We start from the raw sequence: 22,842 nt of genomic DNA on the forward strand, positions 1-22,842 counted from the left end.
CACTCATTAGTTTGGCTCTGGAGAACTGCTACAAACATTCAGCTGCTCCACCATAATCATGCACATAATGCAGTAAATCCTTTTTAAATGCATTTGCCTATGCAGTGAGAACACACACATTTAAAAAGCAACTGGACATCACTGACAAAGTGGGTTCAATTATAGTGAACTTTGGTACTTTCTGTGGACTTTAGAGCAGGACATCTCGGACTAGAGAACCAAGAGCAGACAAAATCTGGGGCAAGAATAAACCTCATTTGCATCTGTGTAATTTATTCAATTCAACAAAGTTATGAGGATAATTTTCATATGTTCATAATAATGCTGGTATTTTAAACCCTTTGGTCAAAGCATGTGTAAAACCGCACCACTCTCCGACTTCCTCTGTACCTCTACAAAATTCCCATTTTATTTCTTCCAGTGAGTCAGTACAGTAACAGACACACAGCTTCTCACCAGTATTTTCACACACCGGTTTTTATGCTCAGGGGCATTTGGGCAGTCTGTGAAAACACAGAAGCTGTCTCAGGTATAATTCAGAGCAGGAAACAAGCTTAGGTGAATCATTCAGATGAGGCTCTGAAGTCAGATCTTTACAGAAGAATACAACTCTCTTCTGGTGACTTCTCATAACTCATCTTTTAGGAGTAGGGAAAGGTTTATCAAAATCCTTTGAAAGCTCCACAATGCAGACATCAATCTAGCAAGTCTTTTCAAAGTAGGCATGGCTTTTCCCACTCCCTGAATCACCAGCTGCACTCAGCTTGGGGAATTTCAGGGATGAGATCTCTGCCTAATTGAACCAATTTCCTTTGCTAAGCAGAGCAGAGCACATCCCCACAACAGCACTTCTACACCCAGAGAACACCAAAGGTGTGAGGGCCAACTGCTGACCACCTCTGCTCCTCAGGCACCTTGGGTCTCCACTGATTTGAATCTGCTAGTTATCTCAGAATGGAATACTGACCACTGGAGAGCAATGCAGTTCTTTTCCCCCTTGAACAACAAGGAGAAGGTTAATTGGTCAAAGCAATATTTCTGATTGCAGTATTTTTGCTGTAGTCACAAGGCACACCTTCATGAGGAACATGAGCAAGTGATTATTTCCTCCAGCCCACATTCTCTGGCCTTTAGGTTATGCATTCCAAAACACTTCCAAACCAACACAACTACCACAATGATATAAGATAGTTCCAGAAGAGTCTTATCATGCAGCAGCTGTGGAAGTGCACCTGGAAGTACACTCCTACACCAGCTGCAGGCAGGTTTGAGTGACCCACCACTCAATCAGCAACAGCAGTGGTCAAAAACATCCAATGCAGTCACAGGTCACTGGTCTGCCACCAGACTGACATGAATGGGAGGTAGGGATGGCTCTGCAGAGTGTGTCCGGCTGCACCCAGAAGAACAAGTCAACAACCTGAACACTGACAAGGAATTCAAATCCAGTCTCTCTCAAAGAGGAGCTCTGGTGATGCAGAGAGGAGCACAAATGCAAGACCAGAAGTTGTGGACTGAATTCTCCAACAACACCATGCTCCCACAGCCTGGTGACCGGCAGCTGGACACAGGCAAGTGACAGCTCATCATGTGCAGGGAGCTGAACTGCTTCTCATCAAAAGTAACATGGATCTGCTGCTACTTCAAGGACAGTCTCAAGTTATCCTCACAGCAGGTGCTTTACATCATTACCATGACATGCAAGGGCTTTGAAGGACCAACATGCAATAGAACTTGCATTTTACAGTGTTTTGTGTGAATCTTGGCTAAAAGCCTCATGCAATATCTTAAATAACTATTGTTCAAAAAAACTTTAGTGAAGGGAAAATATTTGGGAAAAAGGAAAAGGCAAATCTAATTTTCAACCCAATTTCATGCCTGTATTTCATAAGACATACTAGCAAAACTCTCAGCAACACCAAATAATTTTTAAATTCTCTCTGTGCAAGTCGGACTGCTTAAAGTTACTGCTGTTATTGACAATGCAATGCAGCAAATATTGGTGAAATTACTGTTTTCCATGTCCTCACAGAAAGACACTTTTTAAGCATCTGCACAGAACTTGAATATTCAATACTGGACACTTGACAGAGTGACAGAATTTACATGAGACAGTGCTAGGTACACCTCTACTTGTACAATCAAAGCAGGCTCCATGGCAGTCATTCCCAAACCACCTTCTTTACCAGAGCACACCTGCTCCACCTGCCAGAATGAACAACCTCCTTTGAGTTCTGCACAGTAAAGCCAACAAATGAACTAATGTGGATCTGTGCTGAGAACAGAAGAATTCTGCCACCATAAACCTCATAACTGGGATTAACCTCAGACTCCTTCAGAAACCAAATCCAAGTCTTTCTTTTGGCTACTGGAGATCTGAGTCGGCTGCTCATGTTCAAAAGTGCAAAGTTTTGCCTTAACAGAAAAGCTACAAGTTGCCAAATGACATTTCTAGATTGAATTACAAACCAGGAAAACCATAATGTGTGGTTTCAAAAAATGGGGACAAGCAGCAGCCTCAATAAGGCCCAGCTCCAGGAGCATAGTGGAGGCACCTTGTTTGAGAGCTTGCTGATTTAATCAATTCAGGCTTCTCCCAAAAGCAACACCTACATCACTACACTTAACAAGTGCAGGTATGAGTACTTTGCTCAGATTCAGAAACACCATGCTTCATTCACAATGGGATCCCAAGGCAGCTACTTTAAATTTGCAAAATAGCTGAAACAGCAACCAAATTTAAACATATTTGAGATGTGATCAGGCAACAGGAGACAAGTGTGATGCTGAATTCCAACCCTTTCCCCAGCATGAAGTAAATAGAGTGAATTCTTATCTATCTGGTAAGAAAGATGCATGCGATTTTCATAAAAAAGGGAATTTGGATCACAGGTTACAAAGACCAACATTAAGGACTTTAGGCTCTAGACTTTAAAAGTCATATTAACAATAAGATACTCAGTTATTTGGACATCACCTTGATGACATGGCTATTCCATTTAACTTCTCTCCCAGCTGTGACAAGATTTATCTGTCCATGTTATCCCTTTCTAAAATAAACCAGAGGTTTATCCACAATACTGATTTTCTTCTTTTACAGTATTCCAATTAGATGCCAAAAGAAAATAAATCACAAGATGGTTTGTTCATCAAGATTAGGCAATATTCTAGTTGCATTAGAAATTAAAGTCTAGGCAGTTAGTGGAGACCAGACACCATAAAGAGGCCACAGCAAGGGCTACAATAAACCAGCCACCAGGGTCACAGCATGGCACAGACTTACCCAGAGCCTCAGCTGTCAGGCAGGTGCGCATGGTGAGAAATTGCAGGACACAAAATTGACACAGAAAGGAAAATAAAAAAAGTCAAACTTGTATTCCAGCATTCCTAGAATTTAGACATTATCATCAGCGCCAAGACAAGAGAGTGAGCAGTTTGGACTAGACTATTTTGACTTCTTCCGTTGCTGATAAAGACAAACGCATTAGTTTTGCATCCTGATGAGCTGTTGCAAATTCAACCCCTGGTTATTTACCACAGTTTTATTTTACGAGACTTAAACCAGTTTAGACTCCTCAACGAGAAGATGTTAACCTGTGCTTCAGAGAAAGTGCACCATACAGATAACCAGACCCTGGCCAAGTGGCACAAATCATTCCCTCCCAGGGAAGAGGGAACTCAAACCTGCAGAACTCTAGACTGGTGCTGTGTGAGTAACCACAGCACTTTTTGATGTTCTCTACTGCAATTACATTAACAGATTGTTAATTAAATGAAAACCTAATTGCTGATGCAATGTGGAAGAACATCAAAAAGATTAACTATGATATGTGTATTTTAATTAAAAAACTTTATATAATAAAATTTTGCAATAAAACTGGCTTGCTGTCAAAAAGAGGGGAACTATCAAGAGGCCTTCAAAACTGAAGGAATGAAAGTAAACTGAAGAAATGTCTTCAGTCACTGATTTAGCAACATGTCTTCAATGCATTTTTGTAAAGGAGAGTTCACATTATAAGCTTGCAGAGAAAAAAACCCTAAAACAACAAAACACACCAAAAAGCCCTGCAGGCACTATGGTCTCATCTACACAGGAGTTTTTTTCCCTGCAAAAGATAAGGATAATTTGCTCATTAGCTTCCCTCCTTCCAAACTGCATCTTATTGACTCCACGGAGTTTTGGCTCTCACTTCAGTCACAGTGCCACGCTTGATCAAGTTAGAGGAATGAGGCTCCCTCCTGGGGAGGAAGGCTCTGGCCAGGGATTCTCCCTCTCCAGGCTGCCACTCCAGAAGGGGCAAGTGCCATGTACAGAAAGAGTGCAAAGTGCTTGAATGAGAAGGTCAGCACTTGCTTTAAGAACCGAGACATTCTTCACTTATAATTACATTGAAGAGCTTAATGCTTTTTTGTTTGGAGTCATGGGCTTTGCACAACTATCCTTGAGAGCAGTCTAACAATATTACAAAGAGCAGAGGATAACACAAAAAAACCTAAAAAGGCTCTAAAACACAAAGATGTAATCTTAGCCAAGCAGGAGGAGGAAGAAAAAGCACTTTTAGCAGTTTTACAGTAAATTAATAATCATGTTCTACAGTAAATTAAAAATCATGTCCTATTCTCTGAATTTCATTAGAATCACAGAATACTTTCCAAAACTGCTGCATACTCAAAAGGAGAGACTGTCAGTTTGGATACTCAGCCTTGATGGGGACACAAGAAGAAATGTTGTAGTGAACATTAAGGGAATTCTGCAGAAACTTCTACATGTCTTAGATAAAACTCAGTGTTCTTATTAACATGTGTTATATTATTGGGAGTGTTGCATCCAACAGCTTCTTACATATCCACTTGGATTTAAACATTTTCCGCAAAGCTCAAACAGTCTCACACAAAGAACCTGAAAATGAAACCTACCAGTCACGTTATAGGTAGAAGGGAAACCTGTTTATTTATTCATTAATAGCCAAGCTGAAATACAGAAAATACATCCAAAATGCACTCCAGATTTTACACACACATTCAGATATATTTTTATTTAATCACATGATCATTTTTTCTTCAAGAATCATGCATTTTGTTAACCTTCCCAAATGGTTACATGCAGAGCCACAGCTGCTGACTCTCCTGATCCAATACAGCATCAACAGCTTCCAGCAGCTATGGATCCACTTATGAGCCCCTGAATCAGCAGAAATCTAAACATGGAATTTATTTTAAGTATATGCATAATTATTCTGCTGACTCAGGTTAGCTGGGCTGACTTCTGATGGCCAATGTTTGTCTGAAAACAAAGAGCAATTTAGAAGACGTCTGCAGTTCTATGCACTACACAACTTCATCTGTTCAGACAGGAGCTAAGTGTCAACGCTGGGGTGGGCAACAAGCCCTAGGGGCCTGTTCCCCATGGGAACAAGGGCGTAAGGAGGCCTTGAAGAAGAACTTTGAAGATCACCATGAGACCCTCAGGGACTACATGGATCTGGGAGGTGCACCAGGATCCTATTCAAGACTACACAGATTTAGCTTCAGGTGGATTTTTTTTTTAATAGTTAAAGACAACACATAGGGTGAAAATTTTCTCTGCGAGGTCTTTTGAAATGCAAGACTTTTATTTCACAATTGTGTCACTTTACTAAAAATACCCTAACAAACTTCCAGAAAGAACCCTGGATTTCCTTTTGTTTTGTTTGGAAAGCTTGGTGTTTTCCCCATCACTTCAAGCTTCGGAAACACCCTTATTGCAATGAACATACTCTGCAAACATAATTTCTAACATGTGGTCTTAAATGCCCAGCCTGAACTTTGACCGTGGCCACATGGAACAGGAACAAACAGACCATGCAGAAGCCATGGAACCGGCAAACCCCCGTGGATTCGGCCCCCAGAGCTAAGGCAGGGAGCCCAACCTGCAGCACTCCTGCCAGGAAAGCCCCACAGCCCATGAGCCTCCTTCCTAAATGTCCTTGGGATGCAGACAGGGAGCAAGGAGCTGCTGTGCATGCTGCAGAATCAGCTGTGAGAGAGAGCCCTGCAGCCTGGTACGTAAGGGACATCGCTGCCAGGACGGGAACAAGGAAAGGAGAGGCTTCTATTTGAGCTTCTCCTTCTATTTGAGCTTCCTCCTGGAGCTGCCTAAAGCAGAAGAAAAACACTTTCCCATCAGGTCAGATGGGAAACAGCAGAATAAGCTTAAAGGACCTTTATAGTAGCATGCACAGTGTTGAAGCAAATCCAACAAACAGGATTCAGCAAACATCCCGCTTGCCCACCGGTGATCATAAAGTTAATTCAAAAGTATTCTTACAAGTACTAGGAAGGGAATGAATTGGTTGTTTTAGAGTTCACATAGGTGAGTCAGCAACTTTACAGAAAAATCAAAGGGACAGGTCCTGCTTGAGGAAGAACAGAACAAAAAAAAGTCTGTAAACCAGAGAAACAGGAGAGCTGAAGACACAGGAAGACATTCATGCACTCAGCCACATGCCTGCCAGCACAGTTTTCCTCATAGTTTAAACCTCATTTGTGTCCTAAAGAAGACTCACTTCTGCAGCTTTATCATGTTACGAAATAAACCCCTTCTTGATTTTTTATCCCTCAGTAGAAGCAAGAGCAACATACTTCACCACACAGGACATTGAACAGATCTGTCAAGATGGGTACATACAAAAACATTTTCACAACAATATCTGACACTGCAGTCAGACCAAAGCTTTATTTCCTCAAGATAGGGACCAAAACAACAAAGAGGAGAAAAGACATCTAAGCGTTGTTGATAACTTGCAAGAAGGCAGAGAGAACTTCTTCCCATCCCCTCTCTACTCCTGCTGGGGCTAACAGCGTTGGGCATTCACATTCACAGCCTTAGCAGCCAAGGCCTCCCCAGTCTCTCTTCCCCAGGGGTCACGAGAACAACTCTCAGCTCCTCAGAAATATTGCAGCTCCTGCTTTTCCCTGTACTGGCTGCCTGTGAGCCCTCAGCTCTTCCACCTGCCCCATACACTCAAACATCCCCTGACTCCCTGTGGTTTTGTGCTCTGCAGCAAACACCATGAGTCTGACAGCAGCTCCCAGAGGGACAGCACAGAAATACAGCACTTTCACCACACCTCCAAAAGAACATCATAATGGCAAAATTAAGCAAGGGAATTACATTTAAAAAAAGAAAGAAAAAAAAAAAAGAAACAAAACTTCAATCACATTATGGCTGCTACAGCAATGGCAAAATGAGGCCTGTTCCACTCCTCGCTAAAAGATGTTTAATCCTGAAGGAGGAGAAAACACCAGTTTCCTGACTCTCATCATGAACTTGGTTTACATTTGAGGAGGGGGATATGAAAGCAGAAAATCCAAGGACCAAGTCTGCTTGCTTTAACCACTGCTAACAAATGCAGGTAGCATCTGCAGTATGAGAACAGTGGGTTGTTTTTGTTCCAGCAGCTTTTAAATACTCTTTCCTCTTCACACTTCACACAAAATGATGTCTCCTCCTTCAATATTGCAGAGTGATTTATTGAACACTGAGAAGAAGGATAAAGGGGAGATGGAGCCAGACAGCTGTCAATCCATAGAAACAGGCTCAAAAAATGGCTCCCTTCTCACAGATCCCAGCCATCCACCCAAACCATTCCAAGCTTTTATGTTTTTCTCAGTGCTTACCTACCATGCACTGATGGGTTATTTGTATCAGACAAAGACAAGAAGAACTAAGACTAGAAAAGGTGGGGGAGAGACATGAGGAGACATGGAAGGAATACCACAAACTCTATAAAGCTGTTGGTCTGCAGTCGGACATTTCATCACACAAAATGAGAAACATGCTCACGCATTATCCAAAAAATAAAATCTTATCTCAAAAAGTCTTATCTCAATGGTAACAATCACCATTCTGATTTAGGACACGGAACTGACAGACACACAGAACCTACTGAGCTAAGCTCCCTCTTGGTAGCTTTCATCTCTCTTTCCCTCATCTCTTATCTAAACTCAGTTAACATTCAAGAGCAGTTTTCCAGTCACCTGGCTTTCCAACAGTGTGATTATTGATTCACCTATATGGAAGGACAGTCAGAGAAAGCTCACCTGTTCTGGGTAACACACAATTTCAAAATTTCAAGAAACTCCCCACCCCAGCATTTATTTTGCTTGTCCCTGGGTTCACAGTTTTTAGGCAGGAGGGGAAGGACAAGTTTCAACCTGCAGACTGAGAGCTGCTCAAAGCACACTTCTGACCCAGCTGGGAAGAGCCCAGTGCAGGAAAGGGAACCAGGAAGTCTTCTGTACAAGCTCCCTATCATTGTTCCAAAGCCTGGTGGGGTTTCCCCTTGGCCTAGTAAAACTCTTAGTGATGGCAGTGCTGCAGCTAGCAGTGCCGCATGTTTCCATCAAAACAGTGATGAAACCCCTATGACAAGGTGGAGGTGGGAGAGCAACATGAGATACAGTTGCTAAAAAAGACAAACTGTGTATCAGGAAAATTCCCTTTTTCTTCTCACTCATCTTTAGTTTTCTATGATTGCCAAGAGCCCCTCTTCCCTGAAAACAACCCATGCCACTGTCTCACACTCTGATAGATAAAGGTTTAGGAGATTACAGGCTGTTAAAAAAAAGAAAAAGGAGTAAAAGTGGCAGAAAGTAAGAAGAGAGAAACGTTAATAGTTAGGGAACATTTACATAATGGCTTTTTTTATATGATTCCAAAAGATTCTAGAACATTTTACAGGTATCTGCACAAGTCATATTAAGAGTGTCAGTGTTCCTAAAAAGAAAAAGTTAGCAGTAAGGGCTCTATTTTAAAACATGATTGACTTTGCACAAACAGTTTTAAGGCTTTTGTATAAGAACGTTAGACAGCAGCTTCAAAACATGATTTACATGACACATAGTAATTGTATCCTGCTACCCAAGTAGGTACCAGGAATACATTAGAGGGGCAGGATTATTACAGTAAAGTCCTATCTCTGTTCAATCTTTGTCAATGAGCACAGCTCAGAAGGCTGTTAACAGTACAGTATGAAGCAAGTTACCTTTCTTCGCTTTCTTCTGTAGCTTCAGTGTATCAGACGACTTCTTTTTAATCTCTTGGCGGGCTTTTTTGTATTCTAAAAAATACACACAATCTCTATTATCAATGTGATCAATGTCAAAATGAATGTTTTTCACAGAAAAGGCTACATTTAAAGACGTTAGACTACAAACTTTTCGAGAACAGCTACCATTAAACAAAGAGGCTTAGAACTCACATTTTGTAAAGCCTATACATTTGACTTAATATAACATTTTAGGGTGTGACCACATTCAGATACCAAAATCTTTCCCAAATAAACAAAGCCTTTACAGAAATAAATAACTGAGAACACAGTACAAAATTAGAGTGCTTTTCATTTCATCCACTCTCAGGAATGGAAAACAGAGATGACAGGTTTCTCGAAACATCTGTGTGCAAAAAACAGCAATCCAGAAATGGCAAGGCAGAGAATATCCTGTGATCCCTCTCCAGCATGAGAGTCAGGCAGAGGAAGAGGTTGCTAAAACTCTGCCCAAGGAAGGGTCACATTGCCAGCTCCTTCAAATGAAGTGGAGCACACTGCACTTGTCCTCATTTTCAGATGAGCTGTATATCCCAGGAGAATTAAAATCCCAAACCAAAATATTCAACCTCTAGTGCAGGAAGACTAAAGGTACCACATATGAAAACTGATACTTAGAAAGAAAAAAAGAAGATAAAAGGCATGTATGCATGTATATAAATGTACACATACACTTTAACAAAGGAGATCAGTGTTACTACTCTTCTGTAGATGGAAAAACAGAAGCAGATTCATGGCAGCACAAAAACTGGCCAGCTGCACTCCCAACAGCCAAGTCTGCCCACTAAACCCTAAATATCCCTGCCACTTTGGCCTGGGTCACCCTACTGGCAATGACCCCATGTGATTCCTCTCTCCTGCTCACTACATGCTCAACACCCTGCAGCACAAGGCAGGAAGTTTTTCAAGAGCTGCTGCTTCAACTGCTTCTATTTTACCCCAGTAAAGACAGGGCAAGAAGGAAATCCTCTTTTGGAGGTCAAGCCTACTCCTTCCTATCAGTTCCCATGGTGCTGCTGCTTCTTTCAGACGTAACAAAAGCCTTAAATTTTCAAGGGTCAGTCAGTGGTGAACTGCAAACTGCTTTCTGCACCTGTGCTACAGGGCCACCATTCCCAGTACAAAGGCATGTGCTTGCTGCGCAAGACTTGGCTGCCTGCTGCTCACTCCCCCAGGAAAGCCTCTGGAGCCATCATCACCCCTGCAGCCCACGGCATCCCATGTCCCACAGCAGAGCTCTCCTGCTCCACAGATGCACTTTCTGTATGGCATCAGGTCCAAAATAACAATGCTTAGTGTTCTACAGGGCTGTGCACTCTCTGGGGACGCTCTAGCTGAGGCACAACATGATCTTACAAGCTGCTCTTAACAACACCCCAGGGCTTTGCAGGGATACATGTGGCATCTCCAATCCTCAGCTCACACAGAGAGAGTGGGCTAACCCAGTCAGTGCTTATCAGTCTAGAAAAACAACCCACCCCCGGGGTCCAGCAAACTAAACCTTCAAAATGCATACAGCAAGAGTTAAATTTTTGTTAGGCGCTTTGGGAGAGGAGTGTTTCAGAAGAGAAAAACTGCTATACATATTTAAGCATGTCATTCAGTTCTCCAGTACAAACATGAAAAGAGGAAGCAAAACTGATATTACAATCTTACTCCTATTAAAGAATTCTTCCTCTGTAACTACCTTTTGCATGGTCTTTATCCAGCTGATTGGCCACTTTCTTCCACTCTTCCATCTGTTCTTGAAGTGGGTTTATCAGACAGTCAATTAAAGCACTAATTTTGTTGAAAAAACACAAAGAGCAATCAAATCCTGCAGATGCCCTTATTCTTACAGAGAGAGCCAAGGTCAATACTGGAGTATTTTTACTTTTTGCTGTGACAGCTACCAGTGTCACAATGTAAATATCAGAACATAAAAATGTTTACACTAGAGAAAGCAAAAGAAAAAAGTAGATTAAAAAAAAAATCAAAAATCCACATCACAAGATAATCAGAATTACAAAAGCTCCAGACAGTGAGGAACAAAGAGTAAAGCAGAGGAGTGACCCAAAACAGTTCAGAGTAAACAGTCCTACTCAATTGTCACACAATTTAAATGGAAACTCTGGAGACCAAAAGGGTTCATGCAGCCATGGAGATTATAAACTCAAATAGCACATGTATATACACAAGAAGACAGAGCAGCTGTACAAGAGAACAATAACCTGCCCACTGATGTGCCTCACCTCACACTGCTGGAGTCCATGATACAGCACCAGTAATGCTCCACTAATTAATGAGACTGGGATCAAACCATTTAAACAGCTAACTCTGTGGTAACTGGAGACTAAAACTGTCTCCTCATGGCCAATTTCATAAATAACTTTATTTTAGAGTAATCACAGCATAATCATAGAATGTCTTGGATTGGAAGGAACCTCAGAGGTCATCTGGTTCCAACCCCCCTGGCATGGTCAAGGACACTTTCCACTATACCAGGCTGCTTATACCATCCAACCTGGCTTTGAACACTTTCAAGGATGGGGGGAAAAAGGGAAAAAACATAACAGGTCATCAGGCAAATGGTGAAGCATTATTTTTGTTCACCTAAGGTCAAGTATAATTTTTAAGTCTGGTTAAAAAAGGCACACATGCAAACTACTACTAACTACTGAAGTAGGTTGTTTTTGTACAGCCCAGGTTGCACATGAGTTAATGCTCTCCCATTGCCTCTGCAGTCTAACTTGAACTGCAAAAACAGGATGAGAGAATTTGCATCTCCTATACTGCTCTGCTGAAGGTTTTTATCTCGGCCACAAGCAATTTGGGCTCTGCATTAACAGTGTTGAGGGCTCTGAGGAAGCAGCACAACACTTGCTGCTGCTGCCGCTTGTTTGAAACCTAGTGACAAAGCTTAAAGTCCTGAAACAAAGACAGGTCAGTTGGTCACATCAGCAGCCGCCTGCTCAGCACTGAGCAACAGGGACTGACAGTGGGAATTTGCAGCATTTAGAGGTGATTTGAGGTGAACTGGCCCAGCCCTATAAATGTGCAGTGAAAGCCAGCATGTTCTCAGCTCCTAATGTGCTGCAGGGAGAAAACAACTGCTGCTCTCAGTGACACGGCAGAGGTCAGCTGAGAAGCCAATGCTGATGAACAGCTTTAGATGTTCCCCAGCAGCACATGAAAGAGGAACCTCCAGTGCTGGGCCAGGTATGGAGCCACTCACCTTGAGAACTGCCTGAGTTTGGACTCTATACTTCTGTGCCTCATACACATCCTGGTGAGAGCAGACCCAATCTCTCTGGTACCACCTGAAAAACAAAAACCAAAAGGCAGGTGAGACCCCTGATGAGATTCCTGGTGCAGAGGCACAACAACCAGGAGTGGGGTGCCAAGTCTTCCAGAGCGATTGTAAAACAGATTAATAATAAGTATATAATCAACTAGGCTATTAACGGGCAGATCTCAGTGGTATCTGCCACCCCTGGAAGAGATTGATTCCTGTTCACCTAGAGACCAGAACTGAGCAACCAAACACAATTAAAACACAGTTCTTCCAGGCACATTCTGTGCCACGAGGCTCAACCCTGCAGCACAAGACTTGAAAGAAAATGGTTTGAGATGTCAAAAGCCAAGTAGCCCAGCTGTCGCGGAAGTGGGCATTTGTGAACAAGTTATTTCCACATTTTAGAAACAGACCTAGGGGATTCGATGCAATTTTCCCGTCCCTGGACTCTTCAGACCCAGCGCCTCAAAGGAGTTCGGCGGCCGCAGAGCCCGGCCCGGCTCCGGGCGCGCTCCCGCCATCGCCAGCAGGTGGCGCCATTGGCCGCCGGGCGGGACCGAGCCCCGGTGGCCGAGGGCTCCGCCCGCTCCCGCCGAGCCTTCCCTGCTCCGACACAGCTCTTCAGCTCTTCCCTGCTCCCCACATTGCCTTCCCTGCTCCCCACACAGCCCTTCAACCCTTCCCTGCTCCCCACACAGCCCTTCAGCCCTTCCCTGCTCCCGCCGAGCCTTCCATGCTCCCGACACAGCCCCTTCAGCCCTTCCCTGCTCCCGACACAGCCTTCCCTGCTCCCAGCACAGCCCTTCCCTGCTCCCAGCACAGCCTTCCCTGCTCCCAGCACAGCCCTTCCCTGCTCCCAGCACAGCCTTCCCTGCTCCCAGCACAGCCCTTCAGCCCTTCCCTGCTCCCCACACAGCCCTTCCCTGCTCCCAGCACAGCCTTCCCTGCTCCCAGCACAGCCCTTCAGCAGTTCCCTGCTCCCAGCACAGCCTTTCCCTGCTCCCAGCACAGCCCTTCAGCAGTTCCCTGCTCCCAGCACAGCCTTTCCCTGCTCCCAGCACAGCCTTTCCCTGCTCCCAGCACAGCCCTTCCCTGCTCCCAGCTCAGCCTTCCCCTGCTCCCAGCACACCCCGTCCCTCCCCTCTGCCAGCGGCTCCGAGCAGCCCATTCCATCTCCACAGAACTTTGTTTTGGTTAGTGCCAGTTTTGGTTCTTGCTGAGTTCCCATTTGCACGTCAAATCTACTATTTCAGGATACAAACATCAGCCTTCTTACGAACTGTTTCCCAGCTGTAGTGCTCTCTGGAACAGGAATGCATCAGCATCTATTTAGAAGTCTTATTTGATTATTAAAATAACCTTAGACTTGTATCATGGAGCAAAATCTTCCCTAGGCCTTAAAAATAGTATTGCTCAAATAAAACAAAAATCTTCCTAAGAAACTTGAACATTTTTGATAAATTTGATTTTTTTAAACATGAAATCAAGTCACCATCTTCCAGCATTCTTGCAGAATTAAATCCTGTGCCCACGAAATGGCTCTGGAACAAAGACACTAAACAACTCGAACAAATTGTGGCTATTTGGCATTGTTCAAAAAGACAAATACAAAGTCCTTTGTCACTTGCCTGATTAATCATGTTTTTATAAGGAGCTTTTGAAATAATATTATTTGGTAACATCAAAGAGCTGTAGCCTCATTGCATACGGGTGGGAAAAGCACACAGACTCCAGGCTGGATCTGTACCCAGCTCTCCCAGTGATGCTGAACTTGCACAAGCAGAGACAGACTCCAGAAACTCAAAAAAGCCATACAGAAGATGGGAGAGGTGTAACAGAGAGAAAGCAAGTGGAGAAAGGTGACAGCATCCACAAAGAGTGGATTTCTGTCCCAAAACATGGGCATTCTTCTCTGGATCCACTGCCAAATAAAAGTGATTTTATTTCAGAGGCTAATGTGGTACACAACTGCAATGGCAGAGAAGAAATGAACCAAAAATTTCCTTGGCTACCAGCACTGAGTTAAAGCAATAGGTAGGTTTTTAAGGTTGAAAACTCACTGAAATACTGGAATATTAAGGACCATCAATGGTTAAGTGAGACTGCTTTCCTAAGTCTGTTATACAAAAAAAAAAAGAAGGGTCGTATCAGAACAATAAAAAGGAAACTGTGTGTTTGGGGAGACTAGGAAACAAGGGTCAGTTATTATTAACATGAAATTCCAAGCTAACAGAATTTTAACTGAAACACAATCAACCAAAGTATAAATATATCCCCTCAACACATAGTACAGATGGATGGGCAAGGTCAGCAGAACAGCCAAATGAAGTTCAGAGTAAAAAAAACCCACAACAAAATAAATTAAGCCTGGAATAAAGAGGTTTTTCCATGGAAAAAAACCTAACACAACTGGTTGGTGATGGGCTACTGGTTCTTCCCACCTTTTGAAACTTCACGTTATCCATAAGTGTTTACAAGAACATCAAACAATGAGGTGTTAATTTTGTTCTGTGAATGAAAACTACTCTAATGAAGTGAAGGTAAAAGGAAAAGAAATGGTTCTGAGAAACCTTTGATGTCCCTTCTGGAAACAAGGTGTTGCTGAAGATGAGCTGAAGATTCTGCTCGGGAAGAAGACTGAGGGGTGCTGCTGAGAAGTTTGGCAGAGCTGAGCCAGCTCTGCTTGGTCAGCAGGGACCCAGGGAGGGGTGCAGGGAGTGGGTCAGGGCTGGCAAGTGTCACCAGACTGAAAAAAGGACAGCACCAGCCCATCTCATCCCACACCTGAATCCCACTGCTTCTCCTCAACAACTGACTCCAACAGCACTGGAGTTAAACAGAGCTTGACTTCCCTGCCCCCAATTATATTAACTGTCAAGGATACAAATGCTTCCTGAGAAAGTAAAAAAAATAATTAAATACAAGCCTCTCATGACCCCTTGATTTATTGAGCTGGAGGAGCATGGCCATCACCAATGCACTCAGCTGTTCTTCCAGGAACACCCACAGTGCAGAGGGCTCATCTCAGCTTTCAGCAGGCTGGTGTAGGGCTGGTTCCCACCAGCAGAACTGCACTGATGCTCCTGTCTCCAAAGGTCTGGGATTAGCTGGCTACACAAACTGGCAGAGGGAACCATTTTGTACCACTGCAGTGGTTTGAAAATATCCAAATGTAACAAGGGATGGTAATTTGGATTTGTTTCTTTTATCCAATATCAGCTGCAGTGAATAAGACTCATCTATGCTTTATATAAATTACAGTTTGATGAGTAGTTTACTCACAGCCAGAGCAGGCAGCCAACATGTGCACTCTGTACACAGGGATGGACCTTAAAAGCAGCATTAGTATCTGTGTAAGTCCTGGTACTGGCTATGCACCTTCCAAAATCTAGGAACCAGGTTAGTGCACTGGGTAATGCCACAGTCACACAAGACCTGCTTCACCTTCCAAATTAATTTATGGTTTATCTTTTCAAAACCTGCTCCATAAGTGACCAATTGCCTACTGACTCAAGGATGGAACCACGAGCCAGGCAGACAGATGACCAGTGGAAATAACTTCTTTTTCAGTGCTGTCAACTCCCAGATGTGGCAAAAAGAGCATCTGACAGAGAAGTGTGTCAGGAATACACCAAATGCACTGTCCATCTCCACTCAAAAGCAGGTTCCTGGAAGAAAGTCAGGACATCCTCCAGCAGCTGTGATTTCCCCAAGAGAAATACTGAGACCACACTAGCAAACCTTTCACCAAACCATGAGCATGTTGGGTGGGTAACGTGGGCTCCATTCACTGCCCTGCAGCTCTGCAAGTCAAACGGCTGTGCCTTGGGCTCTCAGTTTATAAAATGAGGCCGTGAATCATCTGCTTCTCTGACATACTATAATAATTCATCCAGTAAGGCAAACAATGCCTGGGAACAGTGTAAAGTAATACTTCGAAACCGGAGATGAGAGCTGTATTCATCAGAATTCCCACTCAGAGAAAGTGGCTTAACAAAATGCTCCTGTCAAATTTGATTAGAAAGTGGGCGATAACATCAGCCTTACTTCTCATAAGTAAAAGGCAATTCTGCAAGGCAAAACGTGCCTTCACTCTCACCTTCCCTGCTTTTCCCTTTCCAGCCTAAGCCTGTAAAAGACCACAAAGTTTTTTCATGTGAGATAATTAAACAAAAGTCTGTGGACCACAACACTACAATGAGTCTACTATAAAGGGCATAAATGATTTCTTTTGATGCTTGATTGTCATTCAACATCACAGAGAGACAACAGGGAGAGATTGTAGGAAAGAGACTCAATTGTTTTATGGGAGTCATTATGTTTGTATTTAATCATGATCATATATCAAGGAAATGATTATTTGATGAAATGTGCAGCTGTACAACTGCATGGCCTCTATATACTCCAAACAACTCGCTACAATCAACCTCTTATCTTCCCCTTCTCACTTCACTCTTAAGCAACTCCAGCAGCCTCAGAAGATGCTGCCTTTCAGGAAGTGCCTTTAAGGTTCCAACTTACTAACAAGCTCACCTTTATCTTCGAGGTCATAGACCAAATGTGCCAGCCACTTCCCTCTTTCCCAAAAGGGAGAGAATGATGAAAAATGGCTGTAATATTTTTTGTAATTTCGAAGTTATCACAAGAGGCTTCCATTTCTGAGCAAAGATTAAAGCAGGAGCAGAATGGAGGCTGGATTATTAAATGCAGTTCTGAACATGGAGACTATGACAAATGACTGACAGTAGGACATTTTAAGCTAATGGCCATTTACCCAACCCTTATCCAAACTCATGCTGCTAGAAGAGCAAGCAGTTTCCATCAGTGATTACAGGGGGCACAGACCTTGATCTTGCTGAACTTTTTATACAGATGCCTCCATGAAACTCAAGAATGATGGTATCAGTTCCAGGGTGTTACAACAAACAGAGAAAAAAGGACAACTTTTGCTTAAAACTGACTAGCACAGGTATTACTACTGGGATAGAAATGTGAAAGTAGAGCCATGGCAGCTCTCTGTGTTCAGGATGTCAACAGTCTCCAGATAAGGCTTGCAAGCTGGAAAAACACATCAAAAATTGCTGACAGACAGATGTTGTTCAGCATGCACAAGGCAGGAAAATAATACAGGACACCCTTATTCCTACAGCTGTGAGCCTTTCTGAGCAGCGCTTGGTAAAGTCTCTGAAAGCTGCTGCTCAAAGTAATAAAAAATTTCCTGATGATTTTTTTAAAAAAAATTAATATAGACATCTCATTATCCAGTGAAGACTGGATCAACAAATGCAGATTCAAGGTCAAACTCACCTATGAATTTTAGATTAACCAAATTTAATAAAACAGCTCTGGCAGGCACCTGTCATATACTGCACCTCTGCAGTTGTCATTGCAAAGGAACAGATTGCTTGCAATGTTTGGTCGAGTGCCCTTCTGGGCAAATTACTTGGAAAACATATTTACAGAGGCCTGCTATGAAGTTCTCTGTCACATCTGCCAGAGCCCCACACAGTCCAGCCGAGAAGAAAATGCAGGGGATGGCTTATTTTCTCATTTGCAGAAGAAACTAGCATTTGTTCATGGATGGGACTAGCAGGATCTCGAATTGCATTGTCATTGATCTTGGATGACAAAGGAGTTGAGAAGAGTGGCAGTGGCAGTTAGTTAAAGCAGCAAAGAAGCCAAAGGAACAGGAAACCTGACCCACCCCTAGCCCACAGCCTGCCTGGTAACCACCAGCTTTCGGAAGGCCTTGTAACAGACTATGACCATGGTCCAGTCACTTTGTTAAAGAATATGCAAGAAAGCTCTTGTGACTTCTTCTGAGCTTGCTTATTCCTTCAGTGAGCAACATTTTTGCTTACTTTAGCAGTTCTAGCTTAGCACTGGGCAAAATCCTCACCCCATGGGAGTCAGCACAAGCACTGCCATTACAGAAGCAGGGTCAGAAGCTCACCCACTCACACAGAGGTCACTACACAGTCCATCCAACACATAAACATGGTCATGAACCAGCCCTGCTATCATCTCTGGACCCTTTGGGTTGAGTCAGCCTTCAGCATGCCAAGCTCACCCATGGCCCTCTGCTTTGAAAGAGGATGTCACACACACAGGTGGATAAAAGTTCTTTGGCAAGGTTTAAGTTATAATTGGATGCATCAGTTCAATTTCTGAGAAAGTAAGTCTGTCATTGATTCACGAACTTGTAAGGAGACACAAAATGCATCACTGAACCATGACATCCTGTCAGAGAGCAGAAGTCCAGGCAGAAGTGTTTCCCAGGAACAAAATGCTCAAGTTTGAGGTGTTTGTGTCAGGAGTGCAAGCTGGCTTGCTCCCTCCTCCTCTCCCTTTCACAAATGGGGTTGCCAGCACAGACAGAATTTTGCTTCTGGTGATTTCTGATGCAAGAATTAATATGCATCCCTCCTAACAGGTGCCTGTTGTTCATTTTTATGAACCTAGAATTCTGCATCAACTTTTTAATGCCACAAAACCAAAGCATGATTAAAACCAGATTAAAACCAGATTAAAACAAGAGCAAATGCAAATACCACAAGAGCAAATGCCACAACAGTGTTTTCTATTATTTACATTTTATTCTTTAGAATACAAATAGTTTCAATACTGAAAACATACAGGGTCTGCTAAATAACTGTACTCACAATCAAGCTGTCCACTAATATTGCCCATACCTTTTCCCCATTTCTTTTCAGATTTATAGCAAAATGTATTTCCAGAAACAGTCTATACACAGCTCCATAAACCTTACAGTCTTAATTTGAGCAGATGCAACTGCTACACCCATCAATGGCTCAGGGAAAGCAGGCAACACAAGTCACCAAGCCGGTGCTCTCAATAAAAACCAGAACAGGCTAATAAAAAAAACTCTGTAAGGAAAACAATTCCTGAAGCTGAAGAACACCAAGCCAGGCCTGTGTGCTAATCTGGAGTAACCCCTCAGCTGTGCAGAATCCTGGAGCTGAGCTGCCGGCCAAAGGGCAGGGAAAGGCCAGCTCCAGCAGCTAGGGACACTCCACTCGCTGCACTGAGGACCACAGTCCATTGCATGCTCGAGACAGTGGAAAGATGGAGATCTGGTTCAGGCCTATTTAGATAGCCAGACTCATTGATCTCCGTACCTCCGTGAATCTGGCTCTAAATGAACACTTAATGTCAGCCCAATGTGCGAAGAAGGCAGGAACTCAAGATACTTCTGCTCTTTTGAAGTACAGCTCTTTATTGTGCCTGGGCCCAGCGATGAACTGTGATGTAATCTGATTAGATTACAGCAATATTCAATGAGGGGAAGGGATAATACACTTACGGCAAATGGCTTGGAACACCAACTGCAATTCTATGGCACGCTTGGCAAAACACATACTGCTTATTTTGAACTGACAACTCCCACAGAGGCTCTAAAAAGCCTACAAGGTCTTTCTCCCCTTTATGTTTAGTTACTGGCCTCACAAACACCTCTGGCCTCAAAAGCCCCTTAGCTCAGGTCTCCCAACCACCTGTGCTGCTGATCCCAATCCAGCGAGGATTTCAGCTACCACCAAATGGCTGCTGCCTCTGAAGCACGAGATCAAGCACCACCAGGACAAGCAGGTGCAAAAAGCAGAAGAAAAGTTTATTTTTAAATCCAAGTCAGCAGATCTAACTGAAACCCCACAGCAAGCAGATCTGCAAAATAAGGCAGGGCTATTTTTACATGCTGTCACTTCTTCCAGCAGAGCACACTTCCTTAGTGAACTGAGGGAAAAGATCATGAGAGTACAAAGGGAGGTAAAAATCAAACTACCTTAAGAAATTATCAGTTCAAGGTATTTTGGAGAATGTCTATATTTTTCAGTTAGTTATACAAAGATAAATCATCATCAACCCATCAAAAGGCCCAGTGCACACCTAAGCATTGAGTGCAACATCTCAGGCCCTGGGTGCAAGGGAAAGCTCTGTCCCTGCCCGAGGTATTCAGGGACATGATTTCCTCTCCTGGGGCAATCTCATGCCTTTGCTCAGGGTTAATAATCTCTAACTGCAACTCATCCATATGTGGGATATGGTGCTGCTTCAAAAGGCCATACATTCTCTTTTTGGTACTTTCTCAAGGCAGCTGCTCTGCATGCTCCAAAGGCCATTTAAAAGCCATCTCAAATATGTATTGAAATACCCATTATTCAACTTCATCCCCACTGATTTATTAACTATGACTCCAAGCTCATTTCAACATGGCTTGGTAGAAGAGATTAAATCCACACTGACTTTGTAGACTTCTCCTCTAAACTCCAGGAGACTCTGCAGCATGCACATGGAGAACCTGTACACCTCTTTAATCAAGTGGCAGATAGCAAGAGGGTAGCAGGAACCCAGGGCACTGGTGCTTAGTTATCCAGATTGCCTTAAAGCTCCTGCTGCCTGGTATAAAGACAGTTGTGCTGTTTATCAGGCCAGCTCTCAAACAGTTAACCAGTTCTGTCCTCACTGATAGGCTGCTTTTATTTTAAATTTGGCTGCATCCCACTTCAACTTCCCCAGCCCTACTAAAATATAATGAATTTTCACAAAGGCAAGGAGAATGTCACTGCATGGGTTTGACACCAGCTGGCTGCTTGAGCCTGCAGTACAGAGGAATTTGATACACAAGAGTGAACCCGGCTTAAAAAAAAATATATATATTCCACCTGTTACAGAAAGTGAAATGAGGACAGCCATCTCCAAGCAGAGAAACTGGAGGTCTTTATGCTTTTGGCCTGAAACTCAATAAACACATGTTCTTAAAAACACAGCAAGCTCTGAACTTTTGAATTTAGTAAAAGTACATTTTCTCCTTGTAAGCAGCAAGTGAAGTTCACAGAAGGCTGCATGCAGAGGTGAGACATCTTACAAGCACAGGGCTGGGCTCACCAGATCTTTGGCTGCTTTGAATGCACAGATTCACATGCTCTGCAGGCAAACTCCTGTTTATCCCCTGAATCCTTCCAACTAATCTGTGCTGTCAGGCTGCCTTTAAAGTGTGCCTGCTTAAACCATGAAGAGTGCAGCAGGAGAAAAGCTTTGACTCTTTGAGCCACAAAAAGGCATATCTTGCAGAAAAGCTCAAATGAAGCTGCCCTGGTGTACAGCATGACCAGCACAGTGTACAGCAGACACTCAGCAGTGCTGACTGGCACACCAACACCAAGGATGTGCTTATCCCTTGCTGTGAGGGCAGAATAACTGCATTTCTTCTTGCAAACAAGTTCTGTTGAACTGCAGTGAACACACCTCGACCCCTGAAACAGCAGATACACCTGACCTGGCTGGACTTGCCTGCTGTGACCCACAAACCAGATTTGTAAGACCTGGGCAGGAAGGCCAAGCTTTGAAATATCACTCCATCACCCTTAGTAGTGAGGACAACTGCAAGAAGCTTCAGAAAGCCAGGACCTGAATAAATGAGAAAGACTAGAAATCAAAAGGCAGAAGAAAAGCAAAGATTCATTAAGAACAGGGCTTTACAAATCTTCAAATTTAAACCTTGAAAGAGGAGCAGAAGCTATCCTTTTCCATAGCTTTATCCACTCTCTCACTGCAGTGCAGAACACCTTTAGAACCCACTCTCAGTGAACAGCCCCCAGGGAGAGGAGCAGGAGGATATTTACACCTTACACTCCACACAGGACGAACATTTAGAGTACTATTACTATTCTAGCCAAGTCCTGCTCATCTTACAGTCCTTGATAACTAGACCAGCTGGGGATGGGCACCTTTAAACAAGGCTGCAATCCACATCCAGAGTGCTGCTAAGGCTTTAGCAGTAGCGTGCAAACTTATATTAACACTCTTCCTAGGGGATGCCCCTCTTTCCAGAGGAGGCAAGTCCCTGCTCCCCTCCAAACACTGATGTAACACTGATGGTTGTTAGTCCTTCCTTTCAGTATCTCACTCAGCAAAAACCAGAGAGACAAGACTGGTAGTGACCTTGGGAGGCTGTCTGGTCTGCTCACTACCCACTAAAAGCAGGGCCAACTTTCATGAGGTTCCTGGGGGTCTGTCCAGTCCAACTTTTGAGTGTCTCTAGGGGTGGAGATTCCTGGGCTTCTCTTCCAGTTGCTGATTAGTGCCACTGTGAAAATTATTTTCCTTACCTAAAATCCAGAGTCCACTGTCCCAGCAGCTCAAACATACAGTTTTCCAAGCAGCCCTGGCACTGTTTTGTCAACATAACACAGCAAATATATGTGGAAAGTGTTTATTTGTTTTATGCAAGTAAAACCTTTGACATCAAAGGAATGTGAACACCCACCACAATTAAACAAACCAGCATTGTCACAACCCAGTCTATGAAAAAATGAAGTCTGTGGCATTTTGAAAATTACACAAAACCAATTAAAATTTATGTACAAAAAGCAGCCAGCCCAACTGCTAACTCGCTTCATTTCTTCAGGTTTCTCAAAAAAAAAAAAAAGAACAGTGTTTTACAATGAAGTTGATTTCAGC

The 22,842-nt window shown here is 43.3% G+C and overlaps 1 protein-coding gene across 21 annotated transcripts in view; it reads right to left on the reverse strand.

Annotated features, from left to right (window-relative positions):
- The window catches only part of MTSS1 (MTSS I-BAR domain containing 1), a 126,110-nt gene that overhangs the window by 22,211 nt on the left and 81,057 nt on the right, over positions 1–22,842 (reverse strand). For 12 of the 21 annotated variants that reach the window (XM_038129044.1, XM_038129047.1, XM_038129056.1 and 9 more), the window contains 4 exons: positions 12,304–12,388; positions 10,777–10,868; positions 9,027–9,101; positions 3,284–3,295 (listed from right to left, as the gene is read on the reverse strand). In XM_038129044.1, the coding sequence (XP_037984972.1) occupies positions 3,284–3,295; positions 9,027–9,101; positions 10,777–10,868; positions 12,304–12,388 (264 nt within the window). Of the gene's footprint in view, positions 1–3,283; positions 3,296–9,026; positions 9,102–10,776; positions 10,869–12,303; positions 12,389–12,776; positions 13,064–22,842 lie in introns of those variants that run through there. The other 9 variants (XM_038129064.1, XM_038129050.1, XM_038129060.1 and 6 more) reach the window with 2 other exon arrangements.

The sequence above is a fragment of the Motacilla alba genome, chromosome 2 (genome assembly GCF_015832195.1).
Source record: "Motacilla alba alba isolate MOTALB_02 chromosome 2, Motacilla_alba_V1.0_pri, whole genome shotgun sequence".
Classification (NCBI taxonomy): domain Eukaryota; kingdom Metazoa; phylum Chordata; class Aves; order Passeriformes; family Motacillidae; genus Motacilla; species Motacilla alba.